General features: G+C 43.9%; 1 protein-coding gene across 4 annotated transcripts in view; it reads left to right on the top strand.

The window, feature by feature from the left end:
- Window positions 1–25239, top strand: part of si:dkey-172j4.3 (diacylglycerol kinase eta) — a 203018-nt gene that overhangs the window by 119909 nt on the left and 57870 nt on the right. For 2 of the 4 annotated variants that reach the window (XM_060931094.1, XM_060931172.1), the window contains exon 1: window positions 10584–10901. The exons of the other annotated variants lie outside the window; for them this stretch is intronic. In XM_060931094.1, the coding sequence (XP_060787077.1) occupies window positions 10728–10901 (174 nt within the window). In that variant the 5' untranslated portion in view covers window positions 10584–10727. Of the gene's footprint in view, window positions 1–10583; window positions 10902–25239 lie in introns of those variants that run through there. 4 annotated transcript variants of the gene reach the window in all.

Below are 25239 nucleotides of genomic sequence, written 5' to 3' on the forward strand. Positions count from 1 at the left end.
GGGTTCGAGTGGGCCAAGATCATGGAGGGGGTCAGAGGTGGCACTGGGTCGGAAGACTAGTCACAAATAGTTCTGTTACAATTTTATTATTTCTCTGTATATGCTACTTTTATTTACCCGCCACTGTGGATGGTAGGTTGAGCAAATTCACCCGCCACCACTACACAAATTCACCCGCCACCACTACACAAATTCACCTGCCACTATGCAAATTGACTCACTACTAAGCAAATTCACCCACCACTATGCAAATTCACCCACCGCTATGCAAATTCACCCACCGCTATGCAAATTCACCTGCCACCACGCTAATTCACTTGTCCCCCATGCAATTTCACCCGTTGCCACTACGCAAATTCACCTGCTGCCACTACGCAAATTCACCTGCTGCCACTACGCAAGTTCACCCGCTGCCGCTACGTAAATTCACCTGCTGCCACTACGCAAGTTCACCCGCTGCCGCTATGTAAATTTACCTGCTGCCACTACGCAAGTTCACCCGCTGCCGCTACGTAAATTCACCTGCTGCCACTACGCAAATTCACCTGCTGCCACTACGCAAGTTCACCCGCCGCCGCTACGCAAATTCACCCGCCGCCGCCACGCAAATTCACCCGCCGCCACTACGCAAGTTCACCCGCCGCCGCTACGCAAATTCACCCGCTGCCACTACGCAAGTTCACCCGCCGCCACTACGTAAATTCACCCGCCACCACTATGCAAGTTCACCTGCCACTATGCAAATTGACTCACTACTAAGCAAATTCACCTGGTGCTACGCAAATTCACCCACCGCTATGCAAATTCACCTGCCACCACGCTAATTCACCTGTCCCCCCCATGCAAATTCACCTGCTGCCACTACGCAAATTCACCTGCTGCCACTATGCAAATTCACCTGCTGCCACTACGCAAGTTCACCCGCTGCCGCTACGTAAATTCACCCGCTGCCACTACGCAAGCTCACCCGCTGCCGCTACGTAAATTCACCTGCTGCCACTACGCAAATTCACCTGCTGCCACTACGCAAGTTCACCCGCCGCCGCTACGCAAATTCACCTGCTGCCACTACGCAAGTTCACCCGCCGCCGCTATGCAAATTCACCTGCCGCCACTACGCAAGTTCACCCGCCGCCACTACGTAAATTCACCCGCCACTATACAAATTCACCCACCACTATGCAAATTCACCCGCATTTGGTGGGTAGCGGGTGCTAATTTCCAACACTGTTTCAGAGCCGTATGATTGTACCTTTTACTTCATTACGTATTAAATTTTTTGCCTTTTACTTAACCATAGCTTACTCTTCTGACTTGCTGTGTCCACAGCAGTTTTAGCTCTTTATGTCTATTGTGTTGGTTGAGAGAATAGTTTTTGTCAGCTAGTACTGTAATGTGATGATTAGTGCAGCTACGAACTGAGTGGCCGTCAGGCTTCACACTGCAAAGTGCAGCTGGTGGGAACGTGACGATGTAGATGATCAGGGTTTCCACACATCCTGGAAAACATGGAAATTTGTAGACTTGATAGCAACTTGTTTCAGTTTTCTTGCATCTGTCAGCTATGTTGTGTCCAGCTGTGTGTCATTTGTTCCTCATATTTATGTAAAATAATTATAAATCATTCCAAGGCAACCCCATGAGCAACTGCGGTCATGTATGTAACATAAGTCATGGAATCTGATTTTTTTTTTAAAAGCCTGAATCCAGTGATGGATCAGTTCTTCCCTTATTCACTAGATGCCCATGTTTTAAGTAGAGCAGTGGAGTATGTGTCATCTCATTTCATTATCTCTAGCCGCTTTATCCTGTTCTACAGGGTCGCAGGCAAGCTGGAGCCTATCCCAGCTGACTACGGGCGAAAGGCGGGGTACACCCTGGACAACTCGCCAGGTCATCACAGGGCTGACACATAGACAACCATTCACACTCACATTCACACCTACGGTCAATTTAGAGTCACCAGTTAACCTAACCTGCATGTCTTTGGACTGTGGGGGAAACCGGAGCACCCGGAGGAAACCCACGCGGACACGGGGAGAACATGCAAACTCCACACAGAAAGGCCCTCGCCAGCCACGGGGCTCGAACCCGGACCTTCTTGCTGTGAGGCGACAGCACTAACCACTACACCACCGTGCCGCCCTTGGAGTATATTTATTTAAAAAAAATTTAAAAAGCTAAAGACAAGGAAGTGAACAGAGAAAAGTAACTGATGACACTGCAGTGCAGTGAGAGTCTATGAATTAAATAAACGTTTTTATATTTAAAAAAAAGGCTCCAAATCTTTCATGTTCAACTCCATTTTTAATCAGATGCTAATTTGATCTAAATTTAGTTCTGAGAGTTTGAGAGCAGATGGAGTATGAACTATTATCTGACACTTTAAAGCTCGAGTAAGAATCCTGGTGTTAGTAATAAGCTCAAGATGACGCACTGTGTGATAAGACAGTTGATGAATACCGATTCTGTGTGTGTGTGTTCGTGTTCAGGTGCAGGGTTCTGCAGAAAGAGATTGACCTGCTAAGCCCCATATGGTTCTGGGTGCTGCCATGCTGCCAAAGCTCAGAGCACAGATATTTCATGCCCACTCAGGAAGTGACACGCCGCCTCTTTACTGCCGGCGGTGTGTGCTGAGTGTCTGAAACAGACCATAGGGGTTTGTGTTTTGTGTGTGTGTGTTAGTGTGAGTGCTGGCAGCTTCATCTTTGACAGTGCCCAGTCAGGGAGAACTTGGCCTGTTGCTATGACAACCCTGCAAGCCATCAGGCTGTCACGGACCTCTGTGTCGTGTCATCAGTGTCTGAGCGAGTGTGTGCACGTATTGTGTTTTTGTGTATATGTGAACCACCAGCTACTCTTGTACGTATGCTTGTATCGATGTTTGACTTTGTGTGTGTGTGTGTGTGTGTGTGCAGTCGAGCTCATCCAGGAGAGGCAGTTATAAATGACTGCAGCATTCTCCGACTCTCGATGCCAACTGCTCCTGCTGCCCCCTAGTGGCTCAGAGAGATATCAGCACTTTACTGAGCAACTAGCAGAGATGTTCTCTCTTACAGGTTCCGCTTGTTTGTGGAGTGATATCACATTAATGTTAATATTAATGCAACTAATCATTTCAGTCTATACACTACCGTTCAAAAGTTTGGGGTCACTTTGAAATGTCCTTATTTTTGAAAGAAAAGCACTGTTCTTTTCAATGAAGATCACTTTAAACTAATCAGAAATCCACCATAGGAGGTGGTGTAGTAGTTAGCGCTGTCGCCTCACAGCAAGAAGGTCCTGGGTTCGAGCCCCGTGGCCGGCGAGGGCCTTTCTGTGTGGAGTTTGCATGCTCTCCCCGTGTCCGCGTGGGTTTCCTCCGGGTGCTCCGGTTTCCCCCACAGTCCAAAGACATGCAGGTTAGGTTAACTGGTGACTCTAAATTGACCGTAGGTGTGAATGTGAGTGTGAATGGTTGTCTGTGTCTATGTGTCAGCCCTGTGATGACCTGGCGACTTGTCCAGGGTGTACCCTGCCTTTCGCCCGTAGTCAGCTGGGATAGGCTCCAGCTTGCCTGCGACCCTGTAGAAGGATAAAGCGGCTACAGATAATGAGATGAGATGAGAAATCCACTCTATACATTGCTAATGTGGTAAATGACTATTCTAGCTGCAAATGTCTGGTTTTTGGTGCAATATCTCCATAGGTGTATAGAGGCCCATTTCCAGCAACTCTCACTCCAGTGTTCTAATGGTACAATGTGTTTGCTCATTGCCTCAGAAGGCTAATGGATGATTAGAAAACCCTTGTACAATCATGTTAGCACAGCTGAAAACAGTTGAGCTCTTTAGAGAAGCTATAAAACTGACCTTCCTTTGAGCAGATTGAGTTTCTGGAGCATCACATTTGTGGGGTCGATTAAATGCTCAAAATGGCCAGAAAAATGTCTCGACTATATTTTCTATTCATTTTACAACTTATGGTGGGAAATAAAAGTGTGACTTTTCATGGAAAACACAAAATTGTCTGGGTGACCCCAAACTTTTGAACGGTAGTGTATGTGCAGGCGAATTGGTGGATGAAAATTCCATTTCCCATAATGCAAGGTTTTTCAAATAGATGGGCCATTTCTTTGTGCGTTCTTACGATGAACTGGGGTGAATTTAATGCAGGTCAGGGGAAATAATTTAGTTTAAAAATTGGGAACATTTAATGGTGGATCATGACTTTGCTCATACTCCACCAATGGAGTGCATTCATGAAAAATGAAACGAACAGAGACAAACAACTCGATAACACCACAAGGAGAGTCCGTGAATGAAAGCCGATCGAAGTACGACCTTAAATCTCTGAGACATCCGTTACTCATTTACAACTAATACACGCCTAATAAATCATATCTAGCTCATGTTGATTGAAAGTATTATTTAGTTTTATAGCTATTTTGGCCAAATGGCTTCATGTATGAGGAACTACAGAGCATCTAGGAATCCCTGATTGTCATTATTTGAATGTTTGTTTGTTTTCAGCAAATTGCAAGAACAGTGTTGTCTGATATAGTATTTTTTTTTGTTCCTGCTATCTGTTTGAGTCGAGAATCTGACAGATATAAGACGCAAGAAATAACGAGAGAGCGCTGAGGGGAGAGAAATCTGTTGTAGACTTGTAAAGAGACACAGAAAGAGAAAGAAATGGAGACAGAGATGGATGGAAATATCGATGATGTGCATTTTACATCTTTCTGATTTGTCTAGAGCTCACTGTGGTCCTCTAAGTTATTCTCTTTGTGTGTGTGTGTGTGTGTGTGTGTGTGTGTGTGTGTGTGTGGTTTCAGTTCTGTCATTAGTCTCAGTCGTAGGCTGACGAGATCAGACAAGATCAAGCAGACGGCCGCCGCAGCACATCAGACTATGACAGTGTGTGTGTGTGCGTGTCCTTGTGCTTACTCAGTCCTTGTTCTTTCCTGTTATGTCCCTCCAGTTGTTTAAACATATCAGTCAAATCTGTTATCCGAGGCTGAACACACCCCGCTCTGTAAACTACACACGTCTGTCAAAAGCCTGGAAATACTTCACAGAACCTTTTTAAATGACAAAGCGTGTGATTAACGGAGTGCCTAAATGTCAGATTGTGTGTAAATCGCAGGCATTGTGAAGCAGTTGTGTGAAGAGCAGTGCAAGGTAGATTATGTGTGAAAAGGCTTTTATACATTAACCTGAGCAGCTTTTTCGAAACGGTGTGTTTTTCGGGCTTTGTGTACGAAGTAGGTAATACTTAACTTAGCAAAGTTTAATGATATTCCAAGTTTAAAGGCTTTACTGCATCGTACGTCTTTAGCAGGAAACAGTCAAGATATTTCACTGTCATTGTGATTGGATAAGCTCTATCAAATAATGTGAACTGTAAACCTTTTGACAAGTTCTCAAGTTACTGATTCTGAAAGTGGAACAGTGTGAAAAATCACCGAATAATAACCGTAGAACCATACAAGGCCGTGTTCACACCTGGTATTAACGTGTCCTGGGTGATCAGGTCACAAGTACTCAGCTCGAAGTACAGGTGTGAATGGGATTAAATCACACACAGGGGTCAAATGCATCCACGCAGGAATCCGATCGCTCAGACAACATTCGGAGCTGGTCTGGGCCTCATATGACGACATTCCTTTAGCAGTGTGTACACGAACATTTCCTGGGCTGCACTGATGGACCGTCTACTCAAGTGACAGAAATGATTTTTATTTGCATGTAGGACAGGGAAATGAGATCAGCGACGGGGAAAATGCTCACTCAAGATGCATGTGGAGATGCATTCTAATGCCAGGTGTGAACCAGGCTTATAATACTCAAGTCTGACTCGTGCCCGATTTTAAGGACTCGTGACTCGACTTGGACTTGAGCACTCATGACTCGGATTTGGACTCGGACTCGTGCATTAACTGCATTATGAAAATGGAGACGAGGACTGATTTTTTTTTTCTTTATTTTTTTTGTAACATGCCATCATAATTTGCTATAAGATATTTACATTGATTTTGTGCTAATTTCATGCAAGAGTGTCACACCTGCGTGCCTTAGCACATGCATCAGATAGACTCTTGGGCACGCTCTGGATAGCGTGCACTCTGTAAACAACTCACACCTGCACAGGATAAAGGCGCAAACAGCGCAGCGATATAAAAACTGTGAAAACACACTCACTTTGCGAAGTATTGATTGCATTGCTGACACATTACCGAGCCTTATTTCCTTGTTTGCTTTCCTGATCCCTGGTTTCCTATTTCTCATCTTTGATTCTGCCGAGTCTACAATGGCCTGTTTGTGCCTCACTCGCAGTGGCGGCTCCAGAGATTTTTCCTTAGGGTGGCCAAGGAGGGGCATAGGTTCCAGGAGGGGGGCATAGGTTGTCGATGCAGCAGTTTATGCAAATCGTAGAAATCATTTTTACTTACGCTCAAGAAAGACTCACAATCAAGTCATCTTGTCAATTATGTATTGAGCTATTGTACCATCAAGGAAAACGGATTCAACCATCTAAACCATCTTTTCTGAAAGTATATTCCCAAGCAATGAACGGAACTAAGCAAGAAGGTCCGGGTTCGAGCCCCGTGGCCGGCGAGGGCCTTTCTGTGTGGAGTTTGCATGTTCTCCCCGTGTCCGCGTGGGTTTCCTCCGGGTGCTCCGGTTTCCCCCACAGTCCAAAGACATGCAGGTTAGGTTAACTGGTGACTCTAAATTGACCGTAGGTGTGAATGTGAGTGTGAATGGTTGTCTGTGTCTATGTGTCAGTCCTGTGATGACCTGGCGACTTGTCCAGGGTGTACCCCGCCTTTCGCCCATAGTCAGCTGGGATAGGCTCCAGCTTGCCTGCGACCCTGTAGAAGGATAAAGCGGCTAGAGATAATGAGATGAGATGAACGGAACTATTCTGCCCTAGCGATGTATCAAAAAATAGACAGATAGCGAACGGTTTAGATTGTGGATCTTTATTGAAGACTTCAAACTTATACAGATGTGTTCATCCTCGATTTCTGTAAAACTGAAAGAAACAAATTAAGTATATCACTAAACTGAATAGCACACAGGCGAAAATGCGAGGGGTAAAATAGGGGGGCAACTGTGGTGGCAAGACATATTTTTACAGTGGCAACTGCCACCTTTTGCCACCCCTTAAAACTGCGCCTGCTGATAGACCTGTTGCCCGTTTCACCGTTTTATGATTTTGCCTGCTGTTCTGGATTGTTTACCCTCTTCACTCGTATTAATAAACACACCTTCTGCACTTACATCCGTCTCCCAACCCTCTCTGACAGAATACTTCACACTCCCTGATAAAGAGAAGCACACTCACCTGTTCATATGTCATGTTCAGGAATAAACTCATGTTAATGGCGCTAAAACAGCCACCGTCAAATGGTGCGGTTGGAGTGTTGGACTCGACTCGGACTTGAACACTGGGGACTTGAGACTGGACTCGAGGTTTAGTGACTCGACTACAGCACTGGTGTGAACAGATGTACTTGGAGCCGTCCACTTGTGAGCTGATCACCCAGGACACATGTTAATCCCAGGTGTGAACACGGCCAAACATTACACGTTTTGGTATGTAATGGTAGCTACTGTACGTAAACCTTGGTGTGAAATGAAATAAGTATTAAACTCAGAAGTTAGGAAAAATTTTCAGAAGCTTAGATGAAGCTTCTAGAAGAAAAGAATGTGAGTTAATACCTGAGCAGTTGATTACACTCATATGCTCACCATTTAAGTGGAATATTAATGAAAATGTCATTGTGTTCAGTGCTACTTAATGCTAGCTTAGTTCAAGCCCAACCACCACCAAGCTGCCACTGGTGGGCCCTTGAGCAAGGCCCTTAACCCTCTCTGCTCCAGGGGTGGCTGACCCTGCGCTCTGACCCTATCTTCCTAACAAGCTAGGAAGATTTCACTGTGCTGTAATGCCTTGGAATGATTTATAATTCTCATCTCATCTCATTATCTGTAGCCGCTTTATCCTGTTCTACAGGGTCGCAGGCAAGCTGGAGCCTATCCCAGCTGACTACGGGCGAAAGGCGGGGTACACCCTGGACAAGTCGCCAGGTCATCACAGGGCTGACACATAGACACAGACAACCATTCACACTCACATTCACACCTACGCTCAATTTAGAGTCACCAGTCAATTTAGAGACACCTTCTTGCTGTGAGGCGACAGCGCTAACCACTACACCACTGTGCCGCCGTGCTGTAATGTATAAGTGATAAATAAAGGCTGCTTCAAAATGTGTATAATTTTTACCTCCACTAACTTTGTTGGAGGAGGTTATGTTTTCATCTCCATTTGTTAGCTCGTCTTGCCGTAAGGCCTGTTGCCATGGCGTGGCGTCCATCGTCCGTCCGCCATCCACAGTTCAGTTAAATCGTATCTCCTCCGTCAGTTCTCCACAAATTTCCGTTCCGACTGTTTTGTTTGAAAGAACTCATCACTCCACACAAAACTTGGTCATTGTTTTGTCAAATTTTTTGCTAACAAGTTTGTAATTAGGCCAAATGAACAAATTTCCCAGGCCTCTCACTAGAATTGTATCTCCTCCCTCATTTCTCATCTTATTCCAGTTCTGATCGATGTCTTGGGTAGATCTTCCCTTGAGGAACAAAACTTGGTTGGCTGTTTGCTGATTTTCCTGTTGGAAACAATTTGTTTACGACTTTGTTTCTTTTCAGTTAAATCCCATCTCCTCCCTTAATTCTCAATGGATTTCAGTTCTGATTGTTTTGTTTGAAAGAACTAGACCTTCTGCACAACACTTGGTCATTGCATTGTCACTTTCTTGCTAAACGAGCTGCTAATTAGGTCATCTTAACAAGTTTTGGTGCTTCTCATTAGAATTGTATCTCCTCTCACAGTTTTCACCCGATTCCAGTTCCGATCTATGTTTTGGGTAGATCTTCCCTTGAGGAACAAAACTTGGTCGTTTGTTGATTTGCAGTTAAATCGTATCTCCTCCCTCAGTTCTCAATGGATTTCAGTTCTGATTGTTTTATTTGAAAGAACTAGACCTTCTGCACAAAACTTGATCTTTGTATTGTCAACTTTTTGCCAACAAATGAGTAATTAGGTCAACTTCATACAATTCTAGTCAGAAGAAAATGTATCTCCTCTTTCATTTATCATGCAATTCCAGTTTGGATCGATGTTTCGGGTGGATCTTCCATCGGGGAACAAAATGTAGACCTTTGTTGATTTTGCTGTTGTAAACAATTAGTCATGGAGGTTGGTCTTCTCTCACATCGTCACATTTCAGTTCTGTTTGTTTTGATAGTCATGGTTGTTTTGATGGCAGGCCAGGTGAGCGGCTACGTCCTTGACGGTCTGGTTTGTCTGTTCCCAACATAAAGCAAAAAGAAAGTGAACGGATTTTGATGAAATTCTGAGGAAAGGTGAGCCATGGGCCAAGGAACAATTGATTAGATTTTGCTGCAAATCTGGATATGTTTGTGGATCCAGTATTTTTTTGTTTGTTTGTTTCTTCCCAATGTAACTCAAAAAGTAGTGAACGGATTTTGATGAAATTTGGTGGACAGCTTTAGTATTATCCTCAGTTCAACTGATTTGATTTTGATGTTGATAATATGTGGCTTGGGCGGCACGGTGGTGTAGTGGTTAGCGCTGTCGCCTCACAGCAAGAAGGTCCGGGTTCGAGCCCCGTGGCCGGCGAGGGCCTTTCTGTGTGGAGTTTGCATGTTCTCCCCGTGTCCGCGTGGGTTTCCTCCGGGTGCTCCGGTTTCCCCCACAGTCCAAAGACATGCAGGTTAGGTTAACTGGTGACTCTAAATTGAGCGTAGGTGTGAATGTGAGTGTGAATGGTTGTCTGTGTCTATGTGTCAGCCCTGTGATGACCTGGCGACTTGTCCAGGGTGTACCCCGCCTTTCGCCCGTAGTCAGCTGGGATAGGCTCCAGCTTGCCTGCAACCCTGTAGAACAGGATAAAGCGGCTACAGATAATGAGATGAGATGAGAATATGTGGCTTGGTGGAGGTACACACACTACCAAGGGCCCTTCCAGTTATGTTTATGTATAACTCATTAGGAATTACAGTGTCCAGATTGATATAAGATCCTGCTCTCTGGCGCTGTATATCTGTTCTAGTTCTATATACTCAAAGCAGACGTAGAATAGTAGGAAAACGTGTGATTTCAGACACACGGACAGTATAAAATGCACCGCACGTGAACTTTTTTCTACGATGTCGTCATCATCGCCAATAATATTAATGGTGTAACTATTTTAGTTTCTTTTATGACACTTTTTTTTTTCAGCCATTAAATTCTTGCTTGATGCAATACAGCCTCAAATTCCAATCATATTAAAGACACAATAAGCATTTATCATACCTTGCAGTTCCTTTCTTCACTTTGTTACTGCATTATCGCGCCTTTGGTCTCCTCCTATCTGGGTTTTCACTGACAGCAGGCGAGGACCAATAGCAGTCCTTCTCCTCCTTTATACATTTCTCTTACAAGCCCTGTAAAACCGGTTTACCTGTGTTTATTTTTAGTCTTTCCGTTTTCAAGCCTGTGTGTGTGTGTGTGGCGTGACTCAGAGGGCGGTCCCAGGTAACAGGACGCTCTTTAACTTTACTCACCTGGAAGAGGACTTGTTCTTCTGAAGAGGGTGTGTGTGTGTGTTGAGCAGAGGAAATCAATGTGAAAGGTTGCTTGTGAGAGTGTGTGGGTGCTACTAGAACATGGCCATGGTCGAGCGGTGTCCGAGCAGTGTGTGTTGCCTACTGCTCCCTTTCGCGTGTATCAGAGGGTTTCAGGGAGACCAGGGCCGTCTCAGTGAGGAGGATTTTTTGGAGCGCTGCTCTGGCAACACTGTTCGCTCCACCACAGAGAGAGATAGTGACAAGAACACACAGGTTAGTGCTGCATGCTGGTGCAAATACTTTCATCCACTTTTATGGGTCCTGCTCTTTACAGAACATGTTTTTGTATGGATGGATGCGTGTGTGTGTGTGTAGTCTGGTAGAGCTAAGAGAGTTGAGAAAGTTTAGTGTGTGTTTGTGAGCTGTGGATGCATAATGATGTTTGATAGTCGAAGTGAAGGATCTCGTTTATATACAGTGGCCTTTCTCCTCTCTCCTGCTCTCATGTGTGTAAGATTTACAGTGGCTTCTGGGGGAGTTTGACTTGTGTATGTGTTTAAGTATGTGTGTGATTTAGTCAGTGAGTGTGTATAGCGTTTATCAAAGTTGGCGCGTCTCTTTCCCAGCTAAGATCTGATTACAGTAGCATTAATGAAAAGCCCACAGGGACCGAGAGCAGTGTGTTCTCACACACGCAATCCTTGAGACCAATCGTTGATCATTAACATAATTATTAATGCACAGTCTCAGAAAATAAAAGTACATTACTGTACCTTTAGGGCTACATTGGCTTGTCACTGGGGCAGGACCCTCGAAGGTACTTATTCATACCCTTTATATAGATGACCTGCAACCACGTGATCAAAACGTGCTGCGTCCTGAGCGCCCGCCATGATGGTAGATAAACAAAGCAACTGGGACGGCAGCCGCTGAAAGCGTGTCTGTAAACAATGCTGAATTTTCTCAGTATTACCACGAATTGAACAATCGAGCGAAGATTCGATACAAAGAGAAGATAGATGTGTGTGGGTTTTGACCCATATTATTTAAAAAAGTCAGACTTTTCTGAAGATAAGACGCTTCTACCGACCATCGAGTACCCAGATATTGCATTCTATCTGGTTCGGCTGCCGAAGAATCAAGTCCGACCTTGGACGAAACATAGCCCATTTTCTGAGCGGGTGCCCAGTCTGGATTGTTTCTATCGTATAATTTTGCTGGCGCTCCTAGAAGCGAAATGGTAATACACGGGTTAAAATTATAACAACGAGCGAGTGAAGCACAATGAGAGAACGCTCATTTTATAGCAAGATTCTAGCAACACGAAATAAAATTCTTCCATGATATTATCAAGAAAGCTTTTGAATCTCACGTGAGATAAAATGATCACTACAAATACGAGCTGTTTTGGTTTTAGCCTCTGTTAGATCAGCCCTGCCGATGTTGTTCAGCCGTGCTCGTCTCCTCTCCGTACTAAGCCTCAGAGTTTCCTCGCCCTCTTTCCAAATCACGGACGGAATTCTAAAAAATCAGAACGTGCCACAGTCACGAGTACTGTTGTGACCACAACCATATACAGCACAAAGATATGGCAAAGAACGCTTAAAGCAGTGGAAAAACAAAGAGAATTGCGCACGCATGACTATGTTTTGTATGGAATGTCGCTTGACTTCGCATTTGTATATCCACCAACATGGCCGACATCCGGGTTTCTATTTTGCTTTGACATCACTTGCAAGTCAAGGATACTGACTGGGAACATGTATGTACCTTTTTGGCCCTAAAAAGGTACACATACTGTAGTTACCTTGAGGTCTAATAACGAGCCCTAGGGGTACATTAGTGTAGATCGTACCTTGGGGGACAGAAATGGACTCCTACCGTACCCCTATTTCTAACAGTGCAGTTAATTAACGCTGTGCCTAGACATAAAAACCGTATTACCTTCACGTCTGTAACTAAAAGGAAACATTTGCCTTTTTTAGTCTTTAATTAAAAGTTGCAGTTTTTGTAAAAAGTCACCGTCACATATTCCTTTCCTTGTGGAGATATTTGGTCCACATCAAGACAAAAGAATGCTAACACACACACGCACACACACACACGTTTGTCTCACTATCCTTTTGAGGACCTTCCATTGACGTAATTATTATTGCAGTTAATTAATGCTGTGCCTGCACCTCAATCTAACCCTAATCTAATGAAAAGGAAACTTTTTGGCTCTTTTATAAATTTAATTTAATTTTTTTTTTTTTAACAAAACAGCAGTTTCCTTGTGGGACCATCCAAATGTCCCCACAAGATCGAAATGATCAGATTTTACTATCCTTGTGGGGACATTTGGTCCTCAGTAATATATAAACACACACACACACGAGACAACAGAGAAATAACATCATAAACAATGTGCATGAATTATGTTCTGTAGAACAAACTGCCTTCAAATGCAAAAAAAGAAGGAAAAAAAACCACGCACCCATCTTGTCTGAGAAATAAACCAGGAATATGTACATTCCTTCATTTGTCAGATGTTTTGATCCAAGATAATGTATATCTAAGTCAGAATCTAGTCCAAGAATGAATAGTTGAAGGGTAAGCGGCTACTTCCTGCTCTAAGACCTTCACTACACTGGCTGTCTGGTCGACTTGGGACTTCTTCAAGAACAAAACTTTAACCCCTGAGCTCCCGCTGCCCTTACTGATCTACCGTATTAAACCCTTACTGCAATATATCCCACAGGTTAGTCAGGAGGTCAGAAGGTGTTGATTAATTGTCTATAACAGCAACTCTGATAGTAGTGCAGCTGAAAATTACAGGTTTACATTAATACACTTGTTCTATTACCTTCTTTTCTTTTTTTTTTGGAACAGTGTACACTGAGATTCGGTGGACAGTCCACACAAACAGAAACGTCATTTGGAATTAATCATCTGGGAACCTCTGGGTCCTGACACAATCTTGGGGCCAGTGTAGGTTCAGGGAACCAGCAGCTGTTTTTTTTAGAACTGCTTTAATATGATGTACAGTTTCCTGTGTACACTGTAAATGCAATAACAGGCACAGAAGATGTGTTAGCATTAGCAATGTAGCTCCTGTTTAGCTGGTTGCAATTTAAAGCAAATTGTTTGGTCTACGGGCGGCACGGTGGTGCAGTGGTTAACGCTGTCACCTCGCATCAAGAAGGTCCTGGGTTCGAGCCCAGCGGCTGACGAGGGCCTTTCTGTGCGGAGTTTGCATGTTCTCCCCGTGTCCGCGTGGGTTTCCTCCGGGTGCTCCGGTTTCCCCCACAGTCCAAAGACATGCAGGTTAGGTTAACTGGTGACTCTAAATTGACCGTAGGTGTGAATGTGAGTGTGAGTGGTTGTCTGTGTCTATGTGTCAGCCCTGTGATGACCTGGCGACTTGTCCAGGGTGTACCCCGCCTTTCGCCCGTAGTCAGCTGGGATAGGCTCCAGCTTGCCTGCGACCCTGCACAGGATAAGCGGCTACAGATAATGGATGGATGGATGGATGGATGGATGGATGGATGGATGGATGGATGGATGGATGGATGGATGGATGGTCTACAACAGTGTTCATATCTTTTTGGCAGTGCAACAGTGATTTTAGGGGCTGAGAATGTTGTTTTAACTTGAATCATCTGGTAGGAGATCATCCACCCACCCAAATATGTCCACTTTTTCAAATCTGTATATTTCAGATCCTTCTCTTTTTTTATTCTATGTATATAGCTACCTTTTGTCTTTGCAAAATTCTTCTGTCTCGAGTGTTCAAGCACCAATCACCAAAGCAAATTCCTTGTATGTGAGAACATACTTGGCAATAAACTTGTTTCTGAATCTGCCAAAGTGTAAAGACATCCCTCATTAGACAATATGTACGATAATGCATATCTTGGATTTCTTTTCACTAGCATTTATTGTTTTTGGATGCATTTATATTTGTCCTTTTATAGTTACTGTAAATTTTCCGAGACGACACTAACACTTGGAAGAACCTGAATTATTTTGCAGTCTTGAGCTGCATCCAAATACTCAGTACGTATTAAAGGTCCCATGGCATGGTGGTTTGTTGATGCTTTAAACGGGCTCGTGGAGGCTTCCGGATGTTATATCCGCAGCCTTTCTCGAAATGAACCCTCGGTACGTAGATATAGCCTCCTGTGAGAAAGCCTCATTTCAGCGCTTTTCCCAGTGCGTCGTTTTGCTAATGAGAAGCAGGAGGCGGGGAAGGGTAGACGGTGGGGGCGTGCCATGGGGGGAGGGGGAGGGGCTGCCGTCTGCCTCCCAAGCCGGCCGAGAGTGCTCCTCGTCGGGCACGGCCAGGCGGGCGAATGCCCTGGTCCGTCCGCCCTGTCTAAAAAAAATGGTACAACTTGAGCCCATGGTAAAACTGGGACTTTGTCGGGTTTTTTTTTTTTCAGCCTGAGGCCCATGGTAAAACTGAGCAGTTTTACCATGGAGGAGTGGGGACTTTGCCGTTTCCCCCCAACTCGCCCCTGGGAGAACCGCTGCCTCCACGGGCGGCCGGTGCCGCTGGAGGGCCACCCGCGCGACCTCGCCAGACCAACCGAAGATCCGCGGCGCTGCGGTATCGTCACGTCTAGGCGGGATTCTGACTTAGAGGCGTTCAGTCATAATCCCACAGATGGTAGCTTGAACACGCACTCCATAACCAAAGAGGATAGAAGCAGCAACTACAGCAACATATCGCTTATCCAACAGAAGACATGCATTGCGGAGCAATAGTCAAACATAAGCTCATAAGTTACAGTCAATTTCCAGACTAAACTCAGTTTAACAGAGCATGCTGCATGCTCTTTAGTTTTGTAGCGCAGATTACCTGGCTAACTGCAGGAAGCGGTTAGCTGCACAGCTAATGTAGCCATTGCTAGGCTAACGCACCGATTTTAAAACACGGCAAAATGACCAGTTATACACTTACTTGTTCGCTGTTTGTTGCTGATGCGGCAGGGATGCTTGGTACGGACCCAGGCTTCAGTGACAGTTGATGTGCAAAACCTGCCCTGTACTGTCCCAAGTTGTGGAAACATTCCTCAGGAAAATGCTTCCGACAAACATACACCGTCTTAGGTAGACTCGACGGCGTATTATTGAAGTAAATAAAATTAAGCCACTGCGTCTTCAGGGGCTCTCCCGTCGGCAGTAAAAACAGACTCCTTTCTGTGTTGTCACATCCATGTACAGCACAATTTCCATGTTGCGTCTTCTATGGGCTCCTCACTACAAAATGTAGTCATGTGTTCTGCGCATGCGCAGTAGGCTTCGCGCATGCGCAGTAGGCTTGGTAGGACAAACAGCAACTTTTGAGTTGGGCGGGCAATCCATACAGTGGGTGGGAATCCAGAGGGGGGGGCGTGGGGATCATCTCCCTTGCTGACGTAGGCAAGGGAAGAGCTTATCAACGCGTCGTTTTGACGCGCCATTCTCAAATGTTGGGCATAGTTTGGTTTACACATTATGACATTTCTAGCCACTGGGGTGACTTAAGAAGGTCAGAGGAACTCATTTTAACGTTAAAAAACCTCAGAAAGTGAAAATTTCATGCCATGGGACCTTTAATGACGGTTGAGTACCTACTACCCGATTGTAACTGTAGTACGTTCTCTGAGTATGTGAGTGAGTAGTAAGGGCACAGTTCAGATGTACTCTGCCATCATCATACCGGTCCTCTGACCCAGATGTTCATAGATGACGTGTAGCCACGTATACGACGAAATTTATATTTATAATTAACAGTTATTCCACAAAATCAAGTCATACATGAGCTGATAGCTGACGAGGCATGTCAAACGACGAGACTGAGTGGAATAACTGTTTTATTCTATCCACATTCACTGGATTTTGAGAAGCCAAGCAGTTTTATTTTTATTTGTTGCAAATTCAATAAATAAAAACTTTTATACAAAACGTCCGACAAAATCATTTCCGCTTAGAATGTAAACAAACCGGCGAAATGACAGGAGCAATTTGTGAAAACTGATATAATAATAATTCTTGAAAAAATAATAAAAAAGATACCTTCTTCCCCATAAAATACTTTTATTCCATATTTTATTGCTTTTTTTGTATTTTTGGGGGTTTTGTTTTTGAAGAAAGTTTTTATTTTGTCCTCGGTTGGTTCAGCAACACGCGTCACCATTTTCTTCTTCTTCAGAGTTTTTTTGGCTGTTGGCAAACCAACTTAAAGGTGCATTACCACCACCGACTGAACTGGAGTGTGGAACAAGAGCTATTGGGGGGAAAATATATATTCTTTCAGCTTATTTCTGTTTCTTTTAAATACTTGATAAAGTGATGTATCTGACTTGATGTGCTCTGCCATTTTGTTTTTCTCTACTCATGGTTTATGAGCTGATAGCCTAGTAGTAGAGTAGCCAATCAGAGTGCGCGATTGCTCATATCCAGTGAATGTGGATAGAATTTTATATATATCTTATCTCATCTCATTATCTCTAGCCGCTTTATCCTGTCCTACAGGGTCGCAGGCAAGCTGGAGCCTATCCCAGCTGACTACGGGCGAAAGGCGGGGTACACCCTGGACAAGTCACCAGGTCATCACAGGGCTGACACATAGACACAGACAACCATTCACACTCACATTCACACCTACGGTCAATTTAGAGTCACCAGTTAACCTAACCTGCATGTCTTTGGACTGTGAGGGAAACCGGAGCACCCGGAGGAAACCCACGCGGACACGGGGAGAACATGCAAACTCCGCACAGAAAGGCCCTCGCCGGCCACAGGGCTCGAACCCAGACCTTCTTGCTGTGAGGCGACAGCGCTAACCACTACACCACCGTGCCACCTATATATATATATATATATATATATATATATATATATATATATATATATATAGTGGCATGCAAAAGTTTGGGCACCCTTGCTGAAAATGTCTGTTACTGTGAATAGTTGAGTGAGCAGAAAATGAACTGATCACCAAAAGGCATAAAGGTAAAGACGATACATTTCTTTTCAGCGTTTTCTGCAAGATTTTTGTATTATTTTTGTTTTGTACAATTGGAGAGTGAAAAAAGAAAAGGAACACCATGCGAAAGTCTGGGCACCCCAATACATTTGAGTTCTCAGGTAACTTTTACCAAGGTTCCAGACCTTAATTGGCTTATTGAGCTGTGGCTTCTTCAAATTCTTTGTTAGGAAAGGTCAGATGATGCAGATTTCAAAGCTGTATAAATTCTCTGACTCCTCAAACTTGTCCCTAAAATCAACAGCCATGGGCTCCTCTAAGCAACTCCCTCGCATTCTGAGTAATAAAATAATTGATGCTCACAAAGCAGGAGAAGGCTACAAGAACGGAGCAAAGTGTTTTCAGGTAGCTGTTTCCTCAGATCGTAATGTTATTAAGAAATGGCAGTTAACAGAAACGGTGGAGATCAAGGTGAGGTCTGGAAGATGAAGAAAACTTTCTGAAAGAACTGCTCGTTGGATTGCTAGAAAGGCAAATAAAACCCCCTGTTTGACTGCAAAAGACCTTCAGAAAGATTTAGCAGACCCTGGAGTGGTGGTGCACTGCTCTACTATGCAGCGACACCTGAACAAATATGACCTTCATGGGAGAGTCATCAGAAGAAAACCGTTCCTGCGTCCTAGCCGCAAAATTCAGCGTCTGAAGTTTGCAAATGAACATCTAAATAAGCCTGATGCATTTTGGGAGCAAGTCCTGTGGACTGATGAAATCCAAATAGAACTTTTTGGCCACAATGTGCAAAGGTATGTTTGGAGAAAAAAGGGTGCCAAATTCCAGGAAAAGAACACCTCTCCAACTCTGAAGCGTGGGTGTGGATCGATCATGCTTTGGGGTTGTGATGCAGCCAGTGGCACAGGGCACATTTCATTGGTTGAGGGAAGCATGGATTCGAATAAATACCAGCAAATTCTGGAAGCAAACATCACACCATCTGTAAAAAAGTTGAAGTTAAAAAGAGGACGGGTCCTACAATAAGACGATGATCCAAAACACACCTCAAAATCTACAATGGAATACCTCAAGAGGCACAAGCTGAAGGTTTTGCCCTGGCCCTCACAGTCCCCTGACCTAAACATCATTGAAAATCTGTGGATAGATCTCAAAAGAGCAGTGCATGCAAGACAGCCCAAGAAACTTGTAGAACTGGAAGCCTTTTGCAAGGACAAATGTGTGAAAATCCCCCAGGTAAGAACTGAAAGATTATTAGCCGGCTACAAAAAGTGTTTACAAGCTGTGATACTTGCCAAAGGGGGTGTTACTAGGTACTAACCATGCAGGGTGCCCAAACTTTTGCTTCGGGGCCTTTTCCTTTTTTGTCATTTTGAAAATGTAAAAGATGAAAATAAAAAATTGTTTTTGCTTAAAATATAAAGGAAATGAGTCATCTTTAACTTTATGCCTTTTGGAGATCAGTTTATCCTCAACTTGCTTAACTGTTCACAGTAAAAGCAATTTTGACCGGGGTGCCCAAACTTTTGCATACCACTGTGTGTGTGTGTGTATGTATATGCAACAGCAGAAATCCTGATACATTTTTACACCACTACAACTTTCTTTCTTTCTTCCTTGGTTATAGGATAGCGTAGTGTAGCATAGTGTGGCACATTTACATACTACGGCTGTAGTAGGTCATCTGGGTACTGTTCAACTATTATTAAATGCCTCCTTCCATACCCTTCTGAATTTGGAGTCCTGCGACCTCAACACCCGCAAGGGGGTGATTCCTGGAATCACTGGTGGAAGGGTGAACGCAGGCTGAAAGCCAGGCGGTCCAAACACTCTGGTGATTCCTGTGGCCAATGCAGACACGTACCCCCATCCTCCCGGGAACCAACATCATACTGTAGGTGCAGCCCCCCCGTCAGCCCTGGTCGTCCTGCTCCCTTGCTTGCGCACCCTCGTCTGCGCACCCTCATCACCACCGTCAGCAACAAATCCTTTGCGCAGGCTATCTCCTCCCCCCATTTCATCAGTCTCTTAACAGCAGCAAGACCTGGGAAGGCAAAGAAGACAACAAAGAGCAGGACCTCGTCATCATTGACTTTCGACGGACTGCCATAAGCAAACGCCTCCTAAATATCCAGACGCCCTATATACTGCTTTTTAGTGTTGTGCATGAACGCGTTCAAAAGAACGCGTTCATTGAACACGCTTGTTTTTCCATGAACTTTGACCTGAACGCAACAACTTTGTAATGAAAGAACTTGAACGTGAATTCGTTCAAATTATGCAACATGAACGACAAACGTGAAGATGAACGAAACATGAAACCTGATGAATCGAGTGGCACGTCTACTTGCAAGATATTTTACGTTCTACTACTTCACTGTCAGTCTGATGTTGTTGTCACTCACTGCCCTGAGGTGCCGCGTGTGTGCAATGCATCATGGATAACGTAGTGTGAAGCCGGAGATAGTGGATGGCTCTATGATTTGGCTCCATACTATGTTACCCATGATGCAGCAGAGCAGAGTAGGCGTAACCCAGCATTCCCTAGCTACACAGCGCGCACACCACAGCCGGCGCACACTCACAGCAACATGGCCAGTGAAAGTTCAAGTAGCGGCACGGAGAACACAGATGAGACGGATTCTCCTCATGGTTATTTACAGCAATTTCACACAAAGACTCAGACGGTAAAAACCTTACCTTTCTGTGTAAGCTCTGTCCACCTTTCCTGAAAAAAAAACAAGTAAGAACATCGACAACGTCGTTCTCAAATTTGAAACGACACATTGAGTTGAAGCATCTGTCCAGTTTCAAAGCATATATGCAAGTCCTCGAGGATCAGAAGGGAAAGGGCAAGAAGATCCCCTGCCAAAATCCCAAAATCCAAGTCACACTGCCTGCAGCCTTCAAGAGTACCACTGTCTCCCAGCAGCAGGTAGATAAACTGATTATTGACTACATTGTGGAAGATTTACAACCACTAAGCAAAGTTGAGAAATCCTCGTTCATCAGACTCGTTTATTAGAAGTTACTGTTAGTTGAAACTGAAAGCATTTGTTTGAAGTCACGTGTAACGTTTTGGTAGCAGTGGTTGAGTCAGTGAAGAAATCAAAATATTTTGTCCTTTTTCCATATATAGTATGTACAATAACTTCCATTTTGTGTGATAGAATATAATATCTATAATATGTGAGTAGTTTTGAGCTAGAATGTAGCATATGATCTCATTCATCTCATCTCATTATCTCTAGCCGCTTTATCCTGTTCTACAGGGTCGCAGGCAAGCTGGAGCCTATTCCAGCTGACTACGGGCGAAAGGCGAGGTACACCCTGGACAAGTCGCCAGGTCATCACAGGGCTGACACATAGACACAGACAACCATTCACACTCACATTCACACCTACGGTCAATTTAGAGTCACCAGTTAACCTAACCTGCATGTCTTTGGACTGTGGGGGAAACCGGAGCACCCGGAGGAAACCCACGCGGACACGGGGAGAACATGCAAACTCCACACAGAAAGGCCCTCGCCGGCCACGGGGCTCGAACCCAGGACCTTCTTGCTGTGAGGCGACAGCGCTAACCACTACACCACCGTGCCGCCCTGTAGCATATGATTTTAGTCTTTATTTTCATATCCCGCCTAAAAGTAAAATGAACTGAACTTTGAACTAGTTCAGAATTAAAACTGTGAACTATGAACGTGACCAGTTCACTTTTAACATGTTTGAACTGAACTTGAACTAGTTCAAAAAAAAGTGTGAACTTGCACAACACTGCTGCTTTTTGCGTACTAATAGTATGGAAGTATGCATATTCGGACACAGCCTTGAACTTTACACATTTGCACTTTTTCTATGTAGCTCTGGATATAAGCGAAATGATTAAAGGTAAATGTAGCTCCTCAAACATTATTAACATGAAACCCTTTAGGATGCAGATTGCAGTGAGGTGTGAACTAGAAACGTCACTGTGAATTCTTTAGCTGGATTCGTTGTTCAAAGTCAACTTCGAGAACCACCACAAAGAAAAAAAAGACGGCTTTAAAAAGTAGACAGCGTGGCTCGAACAGCTCTGACTGCTGGATTAACACTGGAGTAGGATTAGCACCGATCACGTCTTGTGCCAGCGGTTGATCAGGTTCTTGGCCTAGCAGCTTTATTATCTGCTCCACCAGCCTGGAACCATGCGCATAGATGAATTGAAACAGTGTTAAAAGCAGTGCATGATGTTTCCCAGTGTAGTGAGATGTCAGATATATGCAGCCGTATACTGTATCACAGTTCAACTCCTCTAAATCAAATAGTCTGGCCTGCATGATATCCATCCAGGAGAGCTGCTGAGGGTGGGTTCATTTAGCTTTTCAAAGGAACCACTCTGTTATGTAATGTTTAGCCTCAAGGGACACTGTATGGATCCATTTAGACCTGAAAGCATTTATGACTCCTCTCACCTGGCGGCAGAGACACTCAGGTCAACCTCTCTGAGTGTGTGCATTTGTGGTACCTGGTAATGGGTTGGCGTCTCATCCAGAGTGTATTTTTATGCCAAACCTGACCAGGATAAAAGTGCCTCCTGAAGACAGCGGAGTGTGGAAGTCTCTGTTAAATGAATTTGTCGAAATGAATTACGCATATTATGACGATCGCAGATTCTTTCACTCAGCAACCGGCTTGGAATTGAATCAGCATCAGCTCTAGAGTCTCGGTTTTTTAGAACCACGGTTGGATGGGGCTGTAACGACCTCATTGACTTAATTAGTAGCTGATGAAGATAGTGCAGATGTCTAATGATGGACACTTTTGTGTCATGGTTTTGGCTGTAGCCTCAAATTCCGGGCGATATGGCATTATCTGAATACATAGAACCACCACTGAGGAATCAGTTTTCCGACTTGAATACAGCAGAGCTGAAAAATGAAATGGGATAAATACTTGTGTGTGTGTGTGTGTGTGTGTGGTAAAAGGCACTCCTATAATACTCTTATCCTATTCCTTATAATAGAATTACAGCAAATTGCATGCCTCATTGATCAAGCTGTTACCATTGGTCTTTGGTTAAAACATCAAATGCGCAGATGAAAAAAGCAACCTGAAAGCCTTACAGTATTCACTGCTGTGCTGTAGGTCTGCTGTGACTGGTATAAAATTAGCTAACTTGCTAATTTCACTTGCTAGCAGAGAGGAACCGTTGGGGCCTTCTACGCCTTCAGAGAAGGCCCAAACATATCAGCATTTCAAATGTTATATTTCATTTCTTTCATTCTTTAAATTCTTTCATAATTTCATTATAATTATTCTCTTCTAATTCTAATTTGGCCTCATTTTCTATCAAATTTGCTTCAGAAATGAAAAGGGTTACTCTCCTGAAAACATTAAAACAGTTATCCGATGAGATTTTTTTTGTTTGTTTGTTGTCTCGAGGCTGAGAAGAGTTTCGAGCTGGCTCACTCATTGGTTAGGACTTCATTGCCGGGACAGAAGGCCGTGGCAGTGTATGTTTATGTAGGAAGTGACAGATGAATTAAAGGAGAACTGAAGTCATTTTTAAACTTGCTTTATTTCTTAATTAACGTGTTATTCAATTACGTTTTTGGTTTCAGTAACCTTATATCGTGACTCGTATTGGCAACTAATTGCAATTAAATATTATACTTATCGGCTTATTTGGTTTTCAGCCGTGTTGAATTTAGTTCGTTTGGTCCGCGACAGGCGTCGCTTATCCGCGCGATCTTCAAGAGACTTGTGCGAGACTTCGAAACGTCAAGTGTCAGCCAGGTGTTAGTGCCGCCATTTTGAAAACTGTTTTCCAAACGAAATATTGCACAAAAACGAGTTTAAATGACGATTACTGACTACTTTTTTTTTCAAACTTTCCTGATTGCTATCAAAACAAACAAAACTTCCAGGTTGATTACATCAGCATTCGAAAGAGCGTGCGCGCGTCTTTTGACAATGTTGGCAGATGTTGGTCACTTTGATTTCTGCTGTACGTTTTACTTCCGTCCTACAATGTCTCGCACAGGTCTCAACGAATCTCGTTTATGGCCATTGCTTTGACATATGGACTGATATATTACAGAGCATATTTCAAACACTCATAACTTGCTATAGCAGTGACAAAATAGCGATCAAAAATGCGTTCCGATATTTAATAAAATGAGAGAAATAGAATTTTGAGAATAAAAAATTTGCCTTCAGTTCCCCTTTAACCAATCAGATTTTGATTTATAGTGGGAGGGACCAAAAATGTATCGCCCTCAGCCTTCTCAAAGGCCATCGCGAGCTTAACCGTGAGTCGGCGCTGTCAGCGCAGCAGTGAAGTCACTTTCCAGCCGGTGTAGCATTCATCAGTAGTGTTAGCGAATGCTAATAAAGCAGTCAAACCAGTGCTATCGAGAGTGAGTAGCACAGGCTAACGACCGAGAAACTAAGATTTCTGTCTCCAGACTCCTCTTCCACACTGCACGCTCATTACAGTATTTTTCACTCAGACTTAAGTATTCATTTCCCTCTGTAATTTACTGAGTTAGTTTTAAAATCAATATCTACAGCTACACACAACAGAGCGATCTGGCAGCCTGCCACTAATCCCTTACAAAATCCTGTTGCTTTTTTGGTGTGTCTGGCTAAGTTTTGGCTGAGCTCAAGTCCCAGCTCTAATAGTAAGTTTGCCACTGCTTGGTAGAGAGCATCGGTTCAGCTGTAAAGGTTGGACAAGACTATCGGCTGACAGACCAGAGAGCACTTTATTCAGTTCGTAAGTAAATTCTTGTCATTACCAAATGTCATGCCAAAACACAACATGTTGAACACCAAGCCTATAGCCCAAGTGTAATTCAGATTTAGTCAGCGAGGGCATCACTGTGGAGGGAAGTGTGGAACTGACTGACTATCCAGAGTTTCTAGAGTTCCCCCAGGCATATGGACTTAAAAATACACACATTTTCAATCCATGTGACCCTTCAGAACCCACAGAGATGGCATTTGCATTAGGCCCAGAAATGTGTGTGATGTTCCTGTCAGCCAAACATGGCGTAGCTCCATGTCCAGGGACATTAACATGAGCTCCGTGTCTCTGCACATTAGCATGAGCTCAGGGTCTATCAGCATCAGGGGAAATGTAACTCGAAGCACACTCACTGATCTCATTGAAATGCGTCATGAGTAGATCCTTAAACCGCATACAGTTCCAGTGCACTTTCAGGCACGATCGAACCAAGTCCTCGCTGCAATCAAATGGGACCTGGGTGATCAATCTCTCACAGGCAAACTCGGACCAGTTTGGAATTAAACACATCAGGGTTCAATTCAAACCGACTAAATGCTGCATACGTGTTGGGATTCAACTGCAACAGGAGCATCGCAGACAGCCGATATCCGATTACAGAGTGAAGTGATTGTTTGTTATACAAAAAAAAGCCCTCCTTTTTTTTTTTTTTTTTGTCTTTTTGCCAGAATTCGGCCGCAGCAAGTTTCCCCAGACATTTGAAAGCACCTTTAATGAAATCAGAGAGAAAATGGATATTAAAAGCACTTGAAAGGTATTCATGCTTGGGAAATATTTGCAGAGCTGCCATTTTGTACTAAAGGGCAATCGCTAAATGGACTCGAGTGTGAGATTTCGCTACACGCCTTATTCCCAGT

Source organism: Neoarius graeffei, chromosome 1, assembly GCF_027579695.1.
Source record: "Neoarius graeffei isolate fNeoGra1 chromosome 1, fNeoGra1.pri, whole genome shotgun sequence".
Taxonomy (NCBI): domain Eukaryota; kingdom Metazoa; phylum Chordata; class Actinopteri; order Siluriformes; family Ariidae; genus Neoarius; species Neoarius graeffei.